The sequence below is a fragment of the Onychomys torridus genome, chromosome 7 (assembly GCF_903995425.1).
Source record: "Onychomys torridus chromosome 7, mOncTor1.1, whole genome shotgun sequence".
NCBI classification, from domain to species: Eukaryota; Metazoa; Chordata; class Mammalia; order Rodentia; family Cricetidae; genus Onychomys; species Onychomys torridus.
The window spans coordinates 97037221-97056631 of NC_050449.1; the positions used below are offsets into that span (position 1 = coordinate 97037221).

Genomic DNA, 19411 nt, shown 5'->3' on the forward strand with positions numbered 1-19411 from the left:
GCCCTGACTCAGGCTGCACCCGAGGACCAATGATGATGGTTCCGTTTGGTTCTCTTCAATTACAAGTGTAAACATATTCCACACCTCAAGTGTTTGAATTAAAAAGTTTCCATTTCTCATTTCCAGAGCTCTAGGTCAGGAAAAAAGTAAAGCATGTGTGGTGTCTGAATGAGAATGGCTCCATTGGCTCATATATTCGAATGTCTGGTTCCCAGCTGGTGGAACTGTTTGGGAAGGATTAGGAGGTGTGGTCTTGTGGAGAAGGTGTGTCAGTGAGGGTGGGTTTGAGGTTTCAAAAATGACACTAGGCCCAGTCTCACCTTCTCTCTGCCTTCAGATAAGGAGGTAAGCTCTCAGTGACTTCTCCAGTGCCTTGCTGGCCTGAAACCACACTCCCTGCCATGGTAGTGATGGACTAACCCTCTGAGACTATGAGCAAGTCCCAAATAATTTTTTTTTTTAAGTTGTCTGGGTCATGCTACCTCTATCTCTATTACAGCAACAGAAAAGTGACTAAGACATCATGTAAGCTTCATCATCTACAAAGCCATGCAAGCCTTGCCTTCAAAGGTTGCAAGACTACTGGAGAAAAATAGTAAGAAACAGCTTCACACTGAGAACCAGACAGTTTAAAATAAGATTTCATTAAATACAGATAGATATTATGGAAAGACTTGATTTTAAAATAAAAAAAATTTAAGGCTGCAGAAGGTAACACTTAAATTTCTGGTATTTCTGGAGAGGATGTCTGTAGTCAACAAAAAGCATCAAACTGGAGAGGAGAAGACCCAGGGGACAAAACAGCTGACTCCTCCTTAGGGGAACTGAAACCCCCATACTAGTGCACTGTAAGCACGTACAAACTATCAAGCAAGTGAGGGCTTAGACTCTAAAAGTACTTGGAACTTTAGAAGCCTGAGGACTTTTTCCTCATGACAGAAATGAAGAAGGGAGGAAAAAAAGGACCTCCATTCTACCACTCAAGGATGACCACAGCTAATATCCAGTACAGATCCAATAATTCACTGGTTTTCTAACACCAAACATGGAGTCTAATGTGCTCATTTAAAATCTCTGTTGTTTGAGACAAGTCTCATTCTGTAGCAAGGCTGGCCTCGACTTTGTGTAATCTTCTGCATGAACAACCTACATGCTGCACTGTAATGTCCCGAGGCCTCTCTTACCCAAAGCACTTGGCCGAGCGCTACCTAGTGCAGCTTTACAGGTTTAATTCCTTATTGCTATTTTCCTAGGCTGCTTCTCAATGACCCTTACCAAAAAGGACACACGTTATAATGGCACTGAAGTAGTACTTATTCACCATGAACTGATGTAAATGTATGGATGAGGGGGTGTGAACTGCATGGATTTATTTTCAGCATTTCAACCTTGACCAAGAATAAACTATGACTTATAACAAATGTTTAAACAAACTTGGTCCCTGACTGGAGATATCACTGCAAATTCACTCTCTTGTCCTAGCCCTTTGTGATTCAAGGTTGGTGAGAATAATGGTGGGCTCTGTTGCTGAGAAACGTGAAGCTAATTCTCTGTGCCAGGGGTCAGACTCTAAGCTCTGTTGTCACTGCTATAAACCTCCAGAACACTCAGTTTCTTGGCTGAGAGAACAAGCAAGTAAATATTCAATTCTCAGGTTTCTCAGAGCAACTGGGATTATCCTGCTCCGTTAGTACTTAAAAGATTTTGCACTGTTCACAAACTCGGCTTGGCACTATAGTCCATACCTCAGTAACACCAGCCACAGCAAGCTTTCTAGCAATGTAGGGTGTCAGCAGGCCAGCCAAACTCTTCCTTACGGTTGGATTTTCTGGTGTTGCTTGGTCATCAGGCAAATACCCACCAAGGCGACTCAGAGCATGAACACTGAGTTTGGCAAGACTGTTGGCCACTTCCTGTTATAAAAAACCAACCAAACAAACATAACCCAACAAGACATTAACGTAGTTATGTTTCCTTACATAAATGACACAATTAGCTTTATGGTGTTAATACTGTATAGAAACATTTTAATGACTGGCAAGGAAAGAGCTGGCACAGGTGTATCAACATCAGCACTACAGAACTAATACACTCAAGATCTCAAGATTTATTTTGTTTTTACTTTTTTTTTTCTTTTGGTTTTTCGAGACAGGGTTTCTCTGTGTAGCTTTGCACCTTTCCTGGACTAGCTCAGTAGACCAGGCTGGCCTCGAACTCACAAAGATCCGCCTGCCTCTGCCTCCCGAGTGCTGGGATTAAAGACATGCGCCACTACCGCCCGGCTTATTTTGTTTTTAAATAGGGAAACCCCTTAGTACTGACATGCTCATTTGTATTCAATTCAGTGTCTTACAGAATCACCTGGAGTGAAGAGGGAGAGACAGGAAGGAGACCTAACTGCGAGATGCACATGCTGGGAATATGAGCAGTGAATGACAACAAATATGAACCAAGAGATAGAAAAAAAAACTACAAAAATCAGACAAGTACAAAGGTGCTGGGAGAGCTAGTCCCAAGAGCCTGATATGTTATTATATTTCCCTATTATATAATTCTGAAATCATAAAGTTGACTGTGTATCTAAGAAAATATTACATGATTTCTGTTCCTTCAATCCCCTTGCCTTAAATCCTTCAAGCATAAATGGTTAAAATCAAAAGTGGTTGCAAATAGTAGTGCCAGCTATAATCACTGCACTGGAGAGCCGGGAGACAGGCAGATGGTCTGGGCTATGAAGTGATTTTGGTGTCACTCTGGGTTACATTTAAAGAACATCTGCCAGTTTCAGGAGCAGTCAACAGCCATCTTGAAGCACAGCACTCTGAATGGCTCAAGCTTTGCTTCTCAATGGTTTACTAAAAGTCTACATGGGTTTGGGTTAAAGTTACCTGCTGGTTTGTTTCTTCGTTTTTCTGAATGCCACTCTCTTCCAATGTATAGTCATAGTTAAACAGATAACCAAGCAGATGCCACAAAATTCCAGCCTGAAATAGATGTGTCTGCAACCAGAAGTCGACAGCAAAGGAACTGACACACTCCACTGCAAGGGAGGCCACCCGTGGGATACTCTACAAGGAAAAGGAACAGAACTGACTTGCAGGGTGAAAACCACTGCCAAGGGAAACCAGCTATGAACACATGCCAGCTTAGCTATCTTTTTATACAAAGTATCTTCCAGTGTGCAGGCTCAGAGAATCAGCAGCTTTCTCAACTTTCCTCTAAATGCAATAAGGAACAGCACCACTGCTAATACAATCACACCAACGTCCTTGTTCCTACTAAACCTACTGAAGGCATCAAGCAGAAGCAGCTGAGGAACTCTGATCAGGTTCCCCAGTCTGCTGCCTCCCTCCAAGATCAGCACTTCCATCCTATCTATTCACACAACAAAGTCTCTTCCCAGTCAGCCATGCCATCTTCAAAACTGGCTTCTACTGGCAATTCCAGGTTGGGAGGAATCAGCATGTTCTTGGGTCTCAGAAGTCCTCACAGTGATCTGTGACCACATCACAGGTTTACCAAGTCCTGCCCTTTTATTAGATTTTAGTCTCATCTTCTCTCTTTCCTGCCTTAGAAACTGAGAGTCACTTCTTGCTATGTGGGCCAGAATAAGAATAAACCCATCGTTTACAGCAATGTTTCTAGGAGAATACTTAGAAGATACAAGTACTTGACTTACGAATACTTTTGGATAAACTGTAGCTGTACACCACACATTTGCTGTTTGAAAAGAAAACCCACAGTGACTGTACCCAGAGAGGACAGGTATAAGCTATACCTTGCCAAAATACAGCACCCGGCAGAGGTCCTTGATGATGCCAGGCATTTCTGTGATCTTCTCCCGGCACTCTTCAAACTGTGCAGCCACGCTATAGCACCTGCTTATGTGTCCACACACCTACAGACAGCACAAGAGACAGAAGCAATCACACAGGTGCTCGTTATGTAAGACATGACAGAAGACAACTCTGAACAGATGTGTGAGCGATACTTAATGCTATATGGGATGCTCCAAAATTAAACAGGACATTTTGATTAAATTAGGAGAAATCTTAAGATTTCTTATAGATGCAAAGGCCAGCATACCATGAACAAACATATCAAAGCCTGGTTTTGTGCCATCACTGAGCTAAGAATAGTTTTGTTTTTTAAAATATCTGCACCCGACAGTGGTGGTGCACGCCTTTAATCCCAGCAATCAGGAGGCAGAGGCAGGCAGATCTTTGTGAGTTCAAGGCCAGCCTGGTCTACAGAGCAACTTCCAGGACAGCCAGAGCTGTTACACAAAGAAACCCCCATCTCGTAATACTAACAAACAAACCAACCAACAAAGCCAAAAAAAACAAAAGTGGGGACACAGGTTACTGCAGTGAGGACATTTAGTGGTGTTCTTACAGTGTGACCAGCAGCACCAGCCTTGCCTGCAGCCTACTTGAGAATCACATCATCTGCCCCACTCTACGCTCAGACTCAGTAGCGTGGAGGGTGGAAGGCAGAACGTGTTTTAAGCAGCACCCCAGTTGACCTCTACAACACCCGTCCAACACAGCATTTAGCCTCACCTGCACTGACATGTCACTTAGTTTACTGGAGCGGTTCAGGACAGCCACGCAGCGACTAAACGCCTCCTGTAACACCTGTCAAAGAAGTGTGCCATTAACTCTCCACTTGGACTTGAAGGGTAAAAAGCCTTTTCCAGCACAGATAAGAACACATAACCTCTTAATGTTACATCTTTGGTAACTAAACACTCAACTGACATTTGTTAAATAAACAAGTAAATAAAGGGCCTCAGGGGCTTGCTGCTTTTTAAAAGCATTCCCAGAAACTATAAGCAACATTATCTTTACCACCTCTGAACTCAGTACTCTGCTATAACCACTGCTATCTGCAGGAATAGAGGAAAAGGGAAAACTGCACCAAATGCATGTACTGAGACTCTGGGCCATCGAGAGCCAGTTAACGCACCTGGACAAGTTAAGATAAGCCTGAGGCTTGTCCCTATTACCTCTAACCCGTTCTCTCTTCTGAGCTCTTCGGCATTGAGGGCTGAGCAGTTGACTGTGTGGAAAGCCAGCTCTGCAGCCGCAGGCAACAGTGGTGACTCTTTTGAGAAAAGGAGGTCATCTGAAGTCTCCATTGTTATAGTCCTAATTAGCATGGGGTATCCTGCATATTTATAAGGTTGTAACTCTGAAATAACAGAAAGACAGTGTTAAAGTTAAACATGACTCAGTTATGGTACCTCAAAAAATAAAACACTCCACATATTAAACAGTTCCTAATTTACCTTTCCTTTTCAGTGAACTTATGTGGTGAATTACAGTACTTTCTGCTTAATTAACTGCACCTGGCATGGACACAATTGATTTTTTCAGAATATCAGCCTTCTGTCATCCATGTGACCATTGTAATTTTTCACCTTATTATATTCATCAAGACACAGCAAGTGCTCCTGAAATCACACTGTCACTGAGCACTGTGTGACCAGCTTCTATGAACAGGCTCCCCGCTCTTTCTATCTTACTATTTGTTTTAAGTATTTGCAAATCCCGAAATATAAACTATTATCAGAAATACTAAATTAAAAAAATGTATTAACTATTTACCTAGTTATGTTTTGATAAGAACACTCCGAGGTGAAAGCTGTCACATATAGGTATACAAAGAGAATTTTAAAATCCAGTTTGTTTTTTAAAAACTATCAAACGAGGCAGATATGCAAATAATCATTCATGATACATATTTTAAATTTTTTACATGCATGAGTTTTTCTGTCTGCATTTATATATCACTGTGCATGCCTGATGCCCTTGGAGGCCAGAAGAGAGCACTGGATCCCAGGAATTTGAGTTAGAGATGGTTATGAGCTGCCATGTGGGTGCTGGAAATTGAACCTAGGTCTTATGGATAGAAGTGCAGCCAGTGCTCTTAACCACTGGGCCGGTTCCCCAGCCTCCTCGGCCATGATATTAAGCACCTCTGTAACTTCACTTGAAATAAGAGTACAGTGCTTTAAGTTATACTCTGTTTTAAGCTGGCTTGAGAAGAAAAAAAGTGAACATGCATGTATGTACATATGAATGTATGTGTTTAAAAATAAATTATTAAGGGTTCTGAGTACATTTATGTACATGCTCGCTTCAAGTCAAATACAAAGGTGTGTTGATTACAACTCTCCTCAATGATCCAGTTGCTAAATTCTCAGCTGCCCCCTCCAAAATCCAATCACAGCTCCCTCTCATCTTAAGCTGCCCAGACAATCCACGCTGTTCTCAAATCCTCACTCTGCACTTCTCCTTCCTTCTCTCTCTACACCATCTTACATTGCTCCCAAGCCAATACAATTATCTGCTATATTAAACCCAACAAAGAAATATTTTCAACATAGCCTTAAATATTCTGGGCTGTTAACTGCTGGGACTACTACAATGGCCCTCAAACATTTGGACAATCCTGAACTCTGAAACAGCACTTCTTTCATAGAAACCAGTGTTTTCTAATGATTCCAAAGGACACAGGGTCTTGAGAGAAACAGTATGAAATAGCAGATGTGAGATGGACAATCTTTTCAAGTTTCTTCTTCATTTAAAACCCAAACGTGCCTGGTGTTCTCCACCTTCTGGGGCTGCTGGAGCCAGGTCAGGCAGTTTTTGACATGTCACTGAAGATCATTAAATAATCTTTAAATTCCTGATTCCATTTACTATCTGATATATCATTTAATGTGTTTGCTGCTAGATGGCTAAACACAGAACTAACCATGTAGCACCACAAAACAGAAACATCACTTGGGAAGAAACACTGAAACCTTGTTGGCAATGCAAAATACTTTGAAAAGCACAGGCAGAGAAGGCGGCACACAGTAGGCATGGCTCGAGACCTTCCTTTGGAAGGTGGCTGCTTTCCTGAACCAGAAACTCACTTCCCAGAGTCCTTTGCAATAACAATTCCAAATCTTTTAGAATACACTAGAGAACAAGTAACTTAGTTAGATTAGCTGTAAAATAATCTATGATCTGTCACGACAGAGGATTTACCTTCTTTATGACGGTTGAAAAGGATGCTCTGTGTTTTCAGAATTAAAATTATATTCTCTGGATCTGGACCATCCACTATTTTTGTTGACTTGGTACATAAAAATTCATATGCTTTATTTACTTTTTCAAACATGTCCTGTATGTAACCACAGACAATTAGGTTTTAATTGGAAATTTTCTAATTAAAATTTAAAACAAGACATTATTGGTACTTGGTTATTATAATTTACTAATTTCTTTAATTATTTTAACTTCACATTAAGGAATTCATTCCATCTGTCATCTAGCTGGAATACTGTAAGAGGGAACTACATTTTTTTTTTCCTGAATAAGTATCCAAGGATTTCAATTTTACACAAGGAAAAATACTTGCATAAAAATTTAAATATGCCATAAGTATATGTAAAAACACACATACTAAAGAGCCTGGGGATGTAGCTCAATTGGCACGGTGCTTGTGTAGCATGCATGAAGCCCTGGGTTTCAAAATCAGCACCCAAGACGTTGGGCATAGTGGCATGTGCTTGCAACCCCAGAAGGCAGGAGTAATAGAAATGCCTTGGCTATATGACAGCTAGAGATCAGCCTGGGATATACGAGATCCTGTCTCAAAACAAAACAAACAAGAAACACAACAAAAAATCCCTAAAGTCCTCATACATACCAAAGAATGACTCAATGCAGGAAGATTATTGCTAAGAACTACTGTTCACTTTATTCTTTAAAAACTTTTTTATTACATTTCCATCTATGTGTGAGGGGTCAGCTGCTGTCTCACATATGGAGATGAGTGGACAACTTGTGGGAACTAGCTCTCTTTTTTCTTCATGCTGAGTTTTGGGTTCAGGGGCAAGCACCTTCACCAGCTGATTTTATCTGTCTGAGTGCTACTGCTTACTGAGCACTAAGCCAAGCACTGTGTTAAATTCTATTATCTTATTGAATCTGTAAATTAGCTCTTCCGGTGTGTTCTAGTAGTGTCTTCATGAGGATCCTGCAACTCGGAGACAATAAATGATTTTCTTCTAAATGAAACATCAGTCAGCAGCAGCATAAGCCTCACGTAAGGGCCCGACTCCTACCAGTTTCCCTATAACAGCTTTATGCAGTATCTTAATATCTGAAAAGTTAAGCCTATCAATGTGACAAGTAAGGCCAAACTTTCTATTTTATTTTATTTTTGAGATGAATTTGAGTTGCTAAGTTTACAAAACAAAGCAACAACAACAAAAACTCATTTTTAAATTAATAACAAATCAAAAACAAAACAAAAAGCCAATCAGGCCTTTACTTTACAAAATGTTTACATTCACCTAAGTGGCATCTTTTAACATCAAGTCTTCCTGGTCAGAAATACTTATGTTTCCAATTTCCTACTTTTTCTCTTAGGATGACAAGAATTTTGGGTGCCATTAGAAAAAAACACGAATGTTACTTAATCTGCATGGTGATGACATACCTTAAATACAGTTTATGTATAATTCTTATGATTGACAATTAAGAGTTAATTCTCAAACAGAAGTGGTAAGGCTAGAGAATAAATTTGTCCTAAACATGGTAGTCACAGGAGCAGCCCTTCCAGTAGACTGAGAAAAGAGCACCCACAGAGAAAGCACAGGCTGTGGCTAGAGTCCTGTTTACATTAGGTACACAGGATGAGGCTATGGAACAAAATCAAGTGAGGCCCATTCCCAAGGCGGCACATACCCTTCCTTCTGGATTCTTATCGGGATGGTACTTCTGTGCGAGTCTGAAGTAAGCTTTTCTAATCTTGCTTTCATCATGCCTGGAAGGAAAGAAACTGTTTGTGAATACAGTAAGGTACATGAAAAACTACTTGCACCATCATCTAACATGATGCTGGAATATGCTCACATCTCTATGTCAGGAGTTGTATTACTGATCCCGTATTTGGAACTGATCATATATTAGGTATCCAATTAAATCCAATAAGATTTAAGTTATAATTATATTTTTATGTTATCTTTATAGATGAAGTAAAAGCTAAAAGTTCCCTAAGCAATGATCTGTTAGTGGGATCCCTGGCAGCAGGGCCAGGACTTATCCCAGGTGTATGAACTGACTTTTTGGAGTTCATTCCCTGTGGTGGGATACCTTGCTCAGCCTTGATACAATGGGGAGGGGCTAGGCTCTCCTTCAACTTGGTATGCCAGACTTTGTTGACTACCATAGGAGGCCTTACCCACTCTGAGGAGTGGATGGGGGTAGAGTGGGAGGGAGGTGAGGAGGTGGGAGAAGGGTAGGGAGGGGGAACTGGGTTTGATATGTAAAATGAAAAAAAATTAATAAATAAATATATTTAAATAAAAACAAAAAAAAAAGTTCCCTAAGCAAGGTTCATTATAAAATTTAGTCATTTACAATATAATTTTAGTATTATCTATTTTTAAAAAATTATAGAATTGTATTTGGGATTTGATAAACTAAGAAGTATGTTTTAAAAATCCAACAATTTGTCAAAAATGTCTGAAATCCCATTGCAAACTGTGTAATTTTAAGTTACTGTATCAGTATTAAGAAAACTTTACAAACATTTATTTTGTACTTTAAAAAATGCCTTTGAAGCCATTTTCCTGGACCAGGTGTAGTCACTACAAAACTCCGCAGGGATGTTCCCAATCCACACACAGTGTCCCGGGCACACTTCCACCAGACCTTCCCCAGGCACACTATACAATGTAGGAGGGAGCGGGAACTAAGCATGTGCAGGAGCACCATGTACCAGGTGAAGGCTAGGCACACTGAACACAACAGTTCAACTGATAAAATGCAATGGTTACCAACAAGATCAGAGAAACGTAATCTGGTTAGTAAATCTATAATACGTCAAAATTGGTGACTAGTATTCCAGATTATTCTCATAGGCCTTGTGTATCAATAAATAGGCAAAAAAAAAAAAATAAAAACCCTTTAAGATGGCTGGTTTAAATGGATTTTCATCTTTGATATTAATGCCTTCATTAATGCCTAAAGCAGACATCTACTACTATAATACTGAAATAACTCACAGCCCCTGGCCTGCAGGCAGATTGAGCACTGCGTAAGCATCATCTATTGACATCATAGGTGGCTTCTTTTCCACTTCCTTCTTCCAAGCGTCAAGGGAATCTTTCAGAAGCTTAACCTTAAAGAAAGAGGAGTAAAATCTGTATTCAGTAAAATAAAATGATTCAAAATATAATTTCAGGTTCATATAATATTAGTGCTGTATTTATTTAAATCAGCATTTCTAGGCTATCCAATTAACAGTGTACTAACATACAAAAAATCTTAACACTGTTGCCAGCCAGGTTATTAGTTACAGAACTTCCTTCTGTTTAAGTTATATTTTTATTCTTCACTAATGTATCTCTACTGTTAACTTTTAAAGAAACATTCATAAAACATAGGAAACCCCAATATTAGTACAAGGCACACTGTGCTAAGAAAGCAAGCACACTGTGGAACCTTTCTTAAGGTCACCTACATATTATAAATACGCTGGCACTCAAACAAACACAAGGAACAGAGAACTCACTGGGGCTGCACAGTACCATGAATACCTAAAGAGGCTACTATCCTTCTTATCACAGGAAGAAAAAAATCTTCAGGTGTTTAGAAATTGCTTTTGCAGTTTAAGAAAGTGTTGTGTAATATTGTGATTTCACTCTGAAAATAAAGCTTGCTTTGAGCAAGAAAGTGGAGCTCGCCACTAGTTCACCAAAATTAACCATAGAGGTTTGGAGGACTGTGGACAGATGGGACACAAAGTAATAAGGTGGGGCTGAGAGAGGATCTCAGCCCTTTTGGAGGAAGGAACAGAAGAGGTAGGAAGTCATTGGTAGCTGCTCCTTTGCTTCTGTTCTTTCAGGTTCTTACCCTGACATCTGACTCCTGATTATTTATTGGTTTGGTAAAGAATAATTCAATAAACGCTTCACCTAGTGCCCAACATGGGCCGCAATTTGTAAGTGGAAGTTTCTGTCTGCAGCTGCTCTTGAATAACCAGTATTATTTATAAATGCTCAGCTGATAGCTCAGGCTTATTATGAATTAGCTCTTACAATTTAAATTAACCCATTTCTATTAATCTATGTGCTGCCATGTGGCTCATGGCTTTACGTGTCCTCCAGCATGTCTTGCTCCGTGTTTCCTGGCGACTCTTCTCACTCCCCCTTCTTCTTCCCAGCATTCTCTGTTTGGCTCTCCCTGCAACCTTATCCTGTCCAGCTATTGGCCAGTCAGCTTCTTTATTAAACCAATCACAGCAACATATACACAGTGTAAAGAAATATTTCAGAAGAAGGAACAAACTGAACTTACTGGGTCTTTAATTGGCCAATCTGGAAACCGGAGTGTATCACAAAGTTGTTTGAGGTAATAAATATTACAAAATAATTCATTTTCTAGCTGTGGATAATTGATAACTGGGATGGGACAATATTGATAAAGTGCTCTCGTATTGCTCTGCAGACGAGGTGTGAAGTCAGCAAGATGGGCAGCAATCTTCTCTATCATGAGGCGCCTACAATCACAGAAGCTTCCATTCAGGCACTCTGAAGGATTAGTTTACTTAAAGAGAAACATAGGTAATCAAGCAAGAAAATTACATAAATCTTCAGAACTACTCAATTATAAAGCTTGATTAAATGGTATTGGGGATTTTAATCATACTGTGTAAATACTCAGGAGAAATAAAACTATATATAATACTTGATAATAAAGACCAAAGATGAACACCAATCCACTCAATCATTCCTACTAAAAACCCAGCCATTACAAAGTCAGATGGTGTTTGCACGTGTATCAGGTAGCAGGACAGCCAGGCTCTAAAGCTTGCTACTGCTCAAAGAAGCTCATTACAGGGTATTAGTTTTTATCTGGCCCTAAGCTAAGCAGAACTAAATGTGGTAAGAAAAATCTTTCAGAGAGTGGAACTCAAGACAATTTAAAAAGAAAAATATTACACACAAAATTATTTCTAATTTATCTATATCCCTACATATTTTTCTAACAAAAATATGACTGACACATAGAATGTCACCATTAAATATGGTGGCCAGCAAAAAACAAGCCTAAAGGTCAACCTACTCCAGAAATCCAATGATAATAAATAGGTGGCATGGAGAATCTGAAGTTGGCCTGAGAACTGAGTGACTCAAAGACCAAATATCATGCAGCTAAGAGAGCTGAGGGCTTCACAGAGGCAGCCATCACCCTGGACCTATGAACATCCATGGACAGGTGAGGTGTATATGTACCCTGCCATGTGTGTCTGGTTCTCACCTTTTTCTGTTTCCACAGGCTTTTCCCATGGCATGCCTTTCCTTGTGATGTCAAAACCTGTTGGCTAGGGTGGTGGTTTGAAAGGAAAACAGCCCCCATAGGCCCTATTAGGAAGTGTGGCCTTGTTGGAGGAAGTCTATCACTCTGGAGGCGGGCTTTGAGGTCTCATATGCTTAAACTATGCCCAGTGTGGCACACAGTCTCCTTCTGTTGCCTGCGGATCAAGATGTGGAACTCTCAGCCTCTTCTCCAGCACCATGTCTGCCAGCATACTGCCATGCTTCCTGCCATGACAATAATGGACTAAACCTCTGAAACTGTAAGCCAGCCCCAATTAAATGTTTTTCTTTGTGAGTGTTGCCGTGGTCATGGTATCTCTTCACAGCAATGAAACCTAACTAAGATAGCTGGGAAATTCATCAAAATTCTTGTGGGCATCTTTAGTCTGAGTCATTCTATATGGGCACAGTTTGTGGAGTACAGGCCTACTGCCAAGAATCCAGTTGTGTCTTGACTGCAGTGCTAATAGTGACAACAGGTCACACTCTTATACAAAAGCTATACTAACAGGAATTTATAAATTCCTGTCAGAACAGAAGAAGCTTCAGGCCTTGACCGTACAAAGACTAGTAAGAATGCTTCTTGCAATGAACGGAAATCAAGTCAGGTGACCAGCAGCAAACATTCTGAGCATCAACACAGCCAGGACTTATTCACCTCATCTCGCTGCTCCAGATTGCTTCTGGAGTGTCAAATTCACCTAGAAAGATCTCAGAAAACTTCTCAGGTTCATAATTCTCTAGGTAGCACACCATTGCTTCAGGTAGGATATGTCCAAGTATACTTCTCTGAAAAATATCCTGTCCTTTAGTCTTTAAAAAAAAAAACAAAACAAAACACAAAAAACAGAAATGGACAAAGTATAGTTAGAAACAATAAAATTACCTTTAAAATCTTTCATAAATAAATTATTAGAGCATTTCAAGAAAAGAGCACCAGGCCAAATGTGGTGGGACACACCTTTAATCCCAGCACTCTTGGGCTGAGGAAGGTGGATTTCTCTGAGTTCAAGGCCAGACAGCCAGGTTATGTAGAGAGACCTTGCCTCAAAACAAACAAACAAACAAACAAACAAACAAACTGGAACAACACCCTGCTGTGCTGCAGGGGTTAGAGGAATGCAGTGAAATGTGAAGGCAAAGGCAGAAGCAAGAGCCACTAGCCTTGCAGCAGCAGTCTCAACCTTCTCAGGGGTCAGCTGCACCACCACACAAGGGCTAAGGATGATGAGCCTGTGGCCGTGAGTAACAAGGATGGTAACAAGGAAGATCCATAAAGACCTTGTCTATACCAGGCACTGCAGTTTCTACCCACACCTGCTGTTTTCAAAACCCAGTAAGTCTAGCTCCTTTGAAAATTACTGTGTGCGTGCGTGTGTCTGTGTCCACTGCCAGGGTATGCTCATGGAGGTCAGAGAATAACTTGTAGAAACAGGCTCTCACCTTCCACCATGTAGGTCCTGGAGACTCAACTCAGACCTCCAGGTCTGATTAGCAAGCACCTTACCTGCTGAGCCATCTCACTAGTCCTTAAATTGAGGTCTTAAAGAGGGTGCTCTCATGAAATGTGCATAGAACTTAAGAGGGCAGATTTCATCTAAAGTAATTACAACTAACTGGATCAAGAAGTCCAAATCTGGCTCACAATTTAACATGCCCCATTTTTAAACTCACTCCTCTCAGGATTGAAATCTGGCCCTAAAGAATGCAAATGCCTCTCTGCCTTCCACCTCGGTAAGTAACAAGTTTTTCTTCTCTAGGACAGCACTAAGGATGGAACACAAATTCAAAAGCGAGATTTTTAGATATTTGCCAACAATATTGATAAATTTACTTGTTACACCGCTGGGTGAAAGTCTGCTGTTCTGCTTCCTAAAGTTGTATTATTGGGACTTCCTGCATATAGAATTTTGCTGCAATTATTCAAAATAGTTAGGGTGAATAATTTCTAGATTATTAGTTTTCGGAGTCTGGAGGGAGATCCGAGAAGGTAAAGTGCTTTCAGCACAAGCATGAAGATCTGGATCTGGACTCCCAGAACCCACCTCGGAGCTGAGCGGCAGCAGGAGCTGTAACCCAGCACTGGGATGGAGGGAGATGACAGAGCTCACTGATGAGGCAGCCCAGGTGACACATCAGACTTCAGGTTCAGTGAGAGGTTAGACAGACATCTCAAAGTTGACCTCTGGCCTCCACATAGGTACACAGGAAGTGCACACACACAAAACCCCCTTGCCCAGTTTTGCTTTATTTCTTTAAAATAAATTACCTATATACTGATGCACAGAAGTAAAAGAGAAAGGATGCCCCCCTCAAAAAAACAAAAAACACCTAATACTGTATTAAGCACCACTAGAGACACTGCTTTTTCATATTCTCAGTTTCTACTCATAACCTGTGAAATGCCGCCGCCGCCGCCCGTTTCACTCTAATAGTACCAGGCACTCTTAGGGCTCCCGTGGCTCCTCTATGAAGTCTTTATTACTGTCAAAGTGGTGCAACAATCTTCATGTCTTAACCAGTGGTCTGCTGGTAACGTAAAAAATTAAATGCTCTAGCAAAAGCCTAACAAATTTGAAAACACCTGCTGGTAACTTTTTGACATTAAAGTCTCTTTGTAAAATAATTGATAGGTAATACAATTTCAGGTTGATGGGCCTCCTAAATGTCATCTTTTTTTGGCTCTCAGTTTTCCTGAATGTAAGGGCAAGAACATTCTGAGAGCACGTGAAAACAGTGTAGTTTCAAAAAGGAAACCTGCCATCTCTTCTGCCTTGGGATCTGAACACAAGTACAGCTCCAGTCTTAAAGAACCTTAAGAGATTTCAGATTATAATAACATCTCTATAAAAACTGCTAATCTAACTCTTAATTGAAGAGAGTAGCATACTAAAAGCTATCAAGGAATAACCCATAGTTATGATTTCAATGTAGGCATAATGGACAATACTTCCATTTAAAAAATCTGCAAAGTGCAGGTACTGCAGAAAAGGTGAATGAATTCTAAGCGCTACCTGCTGTTAAGTACTTATAGCCTAGTAAGCACACTCCTAACGCTATCTCAGAGTGCTGAGACAGCTCACTCAGTGTCTATGTGTAGGCAGGGGATGTGCTTACCTCCTCAGACTTGAAAGCCTGCTTGGTATGTGTATATTTCAAAAACCTAGAAAGAAAATAAAGTGTCTTTCAGATAGAGAAACTGATTAGGTTTTGGTGAATTTAAGTTTTTAAAGACTGGACCATTAATGAATTTTAAAAAGGTTAAAAGAAGAAGTTAAAAGGGTAACTCATAAATCCATATTCCCAAATTACTTGAAGGAAAGACCTGAAATGTGTTATAAAGATTTTGAAGTACAGTTATATTAAGGCTACATAGTAATATAGATATTCATTAAGATAGCAAAATATATAAAACTGCATGTATAAGATAAATACATTTATATTAAATATATACACACACACAATAAAATAAATTTCAAATACTAACTCTGGTAAACTGCCACAATTCTGAGTTCCCACCTTCTACTTTCCAAATTTTTAGACATTTAATTAGATAACTATTATAATGAAAAAAAGCAATGATGCAAAAGTTCCCATTAAGTGTGTCACATATAACAGGTAATTTAAGACAGGTGTTTTCATGTTCTTACCGAGCAATGGGAAGCACGTTGGAACCTGTATACATCATGATAAAGAAAAACACTCCACTGAGATAGAGACGAGGTAACTGTGGATTATCTTGCATAATGTGGTGTAATAAGATAGCAACCTTCTCAACAAGGATAGGGTCAAAGGTCAGCAGTAGCTGAAAAAGTAAACAAAAACATTTTGTTTGGTGAGTTAAACTGAAGCTATCATTTTTATATCCATGGAACACAATAAAGTTCTACCAGACTCAAACCAACTTTAAAAAGGTTCATTCTACATTTAATACAGATAGTAAAACACTGTTGAGAACTGATAAAAAAATGAGATAGACAAAGGCTCAAATGTGTCCAAAGCTAGTTTTATTATGTTGTTACTAGTAAGTTGATTGTGAGAGTATCTACATGCATATGTTTGCATATGAGGGCAAGTGCGTGCGTGTGTGTGTGTGTGTGTGTGTGTGTGTGTGTGTGTGTGTACGTGTCTGTGTTGCATTAGTTTCAGTTAAGCAGATATGAAAAATACCTGAAGGCTACTTAAGTTGTAGAGCAAACAAAAACCAGCCCCTATTGAAATGGCACTGAAAAGCAAGGCTGGAAGTGCAACCCAGAGGCTGCCACGACCACAAAGCTCTGAGAGACCACGGGCTCTAGAACACTGAGGGATACCCCAGGTCACTGACTGCATCTCGGCTAATAAAGGCCCGAGCAGAGCTGCTCTGAACAGATGCATGCTAAGCCATTTTAGTACGTTTTACTTATTACTTATATAATAAAGGTGGTGTTTCAATTTTCAATAAATATTTGCTTCCAAAGAAACCCAAATCTGGGGTCAATTACTACTAGTAAAAATGAAACAAGCATACAATGCAGGGTGTAATAAGCGTTATCTCCATGTGACAGACCAATAGACCCAGGTGTGAACACTAGCTCCATGTGACAGCCAATAGTCTAGATAAACTGTTTCTCTTTTAAGTTGGTGTCTTAAGTTTCTCCTGCTTCATGTTCTATCTGTTCAACAAGGCAATCGCACTGTTCCATGCTATGGCAAGTTTTAGGAAGGAAAAATCAAGAATAGTCATGTTAAGGGCAGCTATAGTTTGAGATTAGGTACTAGGAAATAGCAGATGTTAGTTTTGCCTCACACTACCAAACAACAGAGTATTTTAAGTTGTCACTGTCCAAGAAAACATAGGACATCTATTCACTGTGCACTACACCACTCAAAAATTCTTAAGCTGTATGTGGTCAAACCAGTGACCATCCTACGTTAAGTAAAGCACAGGGATCCCTTTCTAAGCACAACATGGTTGCTTGGAAAACTGCTTCAGCTACTTGTGTTCCAGCCAGAGCAAGGGCTCCTACAGAGGAAAATTAAGTGAAAATTACTTACAAGAAATATTTTGAATCCAGTATAAAACATACAGAAGGATGTGTTAAAGAAGCTAAATTTAGCAGGGCATAGTGGCACACACCTTTAATCCCAGCACTCAGGAGGCAGAGGCACGATGATCTCTGTGAGTTCAGGAACAGCCAGATTTATATAGTAAGTTCTGGGTGGGAACATGTCTAGGGGGCACAGGCTAAATTTATCAAAAACTTCTTTTCCTTTTCTTCAGATACCACCAGAAGTGTTGATTAGTTAAAATAAACACCCTTCATTGACCAAGTTTCTTTCTATACAGACATTTCTTAAACATTTTTCAACTGTCCCTTCCTAATCCCAAATCTAATGCTGCTTGCATTTATTTTTTTCTTTTCAGTACTAGAACCCTTGGGAGAAGGTTTGGGTGATGATTTTCTGGGTACTTTATCTTCATGTTGACAGGATCCAACAACAAAAACCCCTTTCTTTTGGTATCACCTCAGATACACAGCCACTTAATCTTCTGGGATTAGCTGGGAACAGTTTAAAAACAACTTACAGTGTACTTTCACTTAAGGGTATGAACAGAAATGTCCATAGTAAGAAAAACCACACACACACACACACACACACACACACACACACACACACACACACACACGTATGCGCTGTGGTGGTTTGAATAAGGATGATCCCCATAGGCTCATATATTCGAATGCTTTGTCACCAGTGTAAAACTCTGATAGGATTAGGAAGACTAGGTATGGCCTTGTTGGAACAAGTGTGCCACTGAGAGTGGGCTTTGAGGTTTCAAAAGTCCAAGCTAGGTGCAGTTTGCTGTCTCTACTTGTAGATCAGGATGTAGCTCTCAGCTATTTCTCCAGCACCATGCCTGCCATGCCTGCTGCCACGCTCCCTTCCGTGATGATGGACTAGTCTCCTGAAACTGTAAGCAAACCACCAATTAAATGCTCTCTTTTCTAAGAGTTGCCTTGGTCATGGTGTCTCTTCACAGCAATAGAACACTGACTCAGACATATGCTGGTCAAATAAATTAAAAAGGCTAACTGCATTCTCAAACTCAGCGATCTTCATGTTATCAGTGGTTTCCATAGGTATTAGGTAGTAACACATCAATGTTAAAACATATAAACTATCACTCTCAATTAAAACGATAAAAATGATCACCACAGATCATAAGGTCTATGTAGAGTTAATGGAATAATGAATACATAGTTAGAAGGACAGAATAATAAATACACAGGAAGAAGTTTACCTAAAATCTTTGGAACCTACTTATTTGGATATAGCCTCAGTTATATTATAAATTGCAAAAGAACAGCATAATGCAGAAAAAGAAAAGAAATTTTAGTATACCCTATGTATCCAAGTCTATGCTTTGAAGTGGTTGCTATCCATAAAAACCCTCACCTGTTAAACCCCGAGAATGCTAGTGAGTCTGCTGTTACTTGTTAGAGAAATGAGTGTGCCCTTATCTGTAGGCTGTACCCTTTTGCCCCATACCAATCTGTAGTACAAAGGAGCACACCCTTGCAGTTCCCACAGTGATGGGATTTTGAAGAATGGATAATAAATAAAATCCCTTTTGAATGATTCTGGAATATGAAGATATCACACATTTAGGTTCCTGGATATATAATCTTCCCCAGTATATTCAGATTAACAACTAAATATAGAATGTAGAACTATGGCTAGAGAGATGGTTCAGCAGTTAAGAGCACTGACTTCTCTTGTAGGGGACCTGGATTTGGTTTCCAGTACCTACAAGGCAGCTCACAACCAGCTGTACCTCCAATTCCAGGGAAACTGATACCTGTTCTTCTGGCCCCCAGAGGAACCAGGCATGCACACAGTATACAGATACACATGAAAGCAAAACATCATACATATATAAAATAACTAAGTCTTAAAAAAAGGATATATGAAGCAAATGTAACTTGGAGTTCAGCTTTATGAAAATGGAATGGGTTATAATGAAATAAAGACAAGGGCTTA

At 39.9% G+C, this 19411-nt stretch overlaps 1 protein-coding gene across 3 annotated transcripts in view; it reads right to left on the reverse strand.

Moving 5' to 3' along the window:
- Positions 1 to 19411, reverse strand: part of Dnajc13 (DnaJ heat shock protein family (Hsp40) member C13) — a 116013-nt gene that overhangs the window by 27102 nt on the left and 69500 nt on the right. For all 3 annotated transcript variants that reach the window (XR_004945409.1, XM_036192185.1, XM_036192184.1), the window contains 12 exons: positions 16036 to 16190; positions 15503 to 15548; positions 13044 to 13198; positions 11364 to 11565; positions 10070 to 10185; positions 8748 to 8826; positions 7041 to 7176; positions 5009 to 5193; positions 4563 to 4637; positions 3779 to 3898; positions 2889 to 3068; positions 1746 to 1913 (listed from right to left, as the gene is read on the reverse strand). Coding sequence is in view for 2 of the 3 variants with exons in the window: in XM_036192185.1 (XP_036048078.1) it covers positions 1746 to 1913; positions 2889 to 3068; positions 3779 to 3898; positions 4563 to 4637; positions 5009 to 5193; positions 7041 to 7176; positions 8748 to 8826; positions 10070 to 10185; positions 11364 to 11565; positions 13044 to 13198; positions 15503 to 15548; positions 16036 to 16190 (1617 nt within the window). In the remaining variant the exon portion in view is untranslated. The remainder of the gene's footprint in view (positions 1 to 1745; positions 1914 to 2888; positions 3069 to 3778; positions 3899 to 4562; positions 4638 to 5008; positions 5194 to 7040; positions 7177 to 8747; positions 8827 to 10069; positions 10186 to 11363; positions 11566 to 13043; positions 13199 to 15502; positions 15549 to 16035; positions 16191 to 19411) is intronic.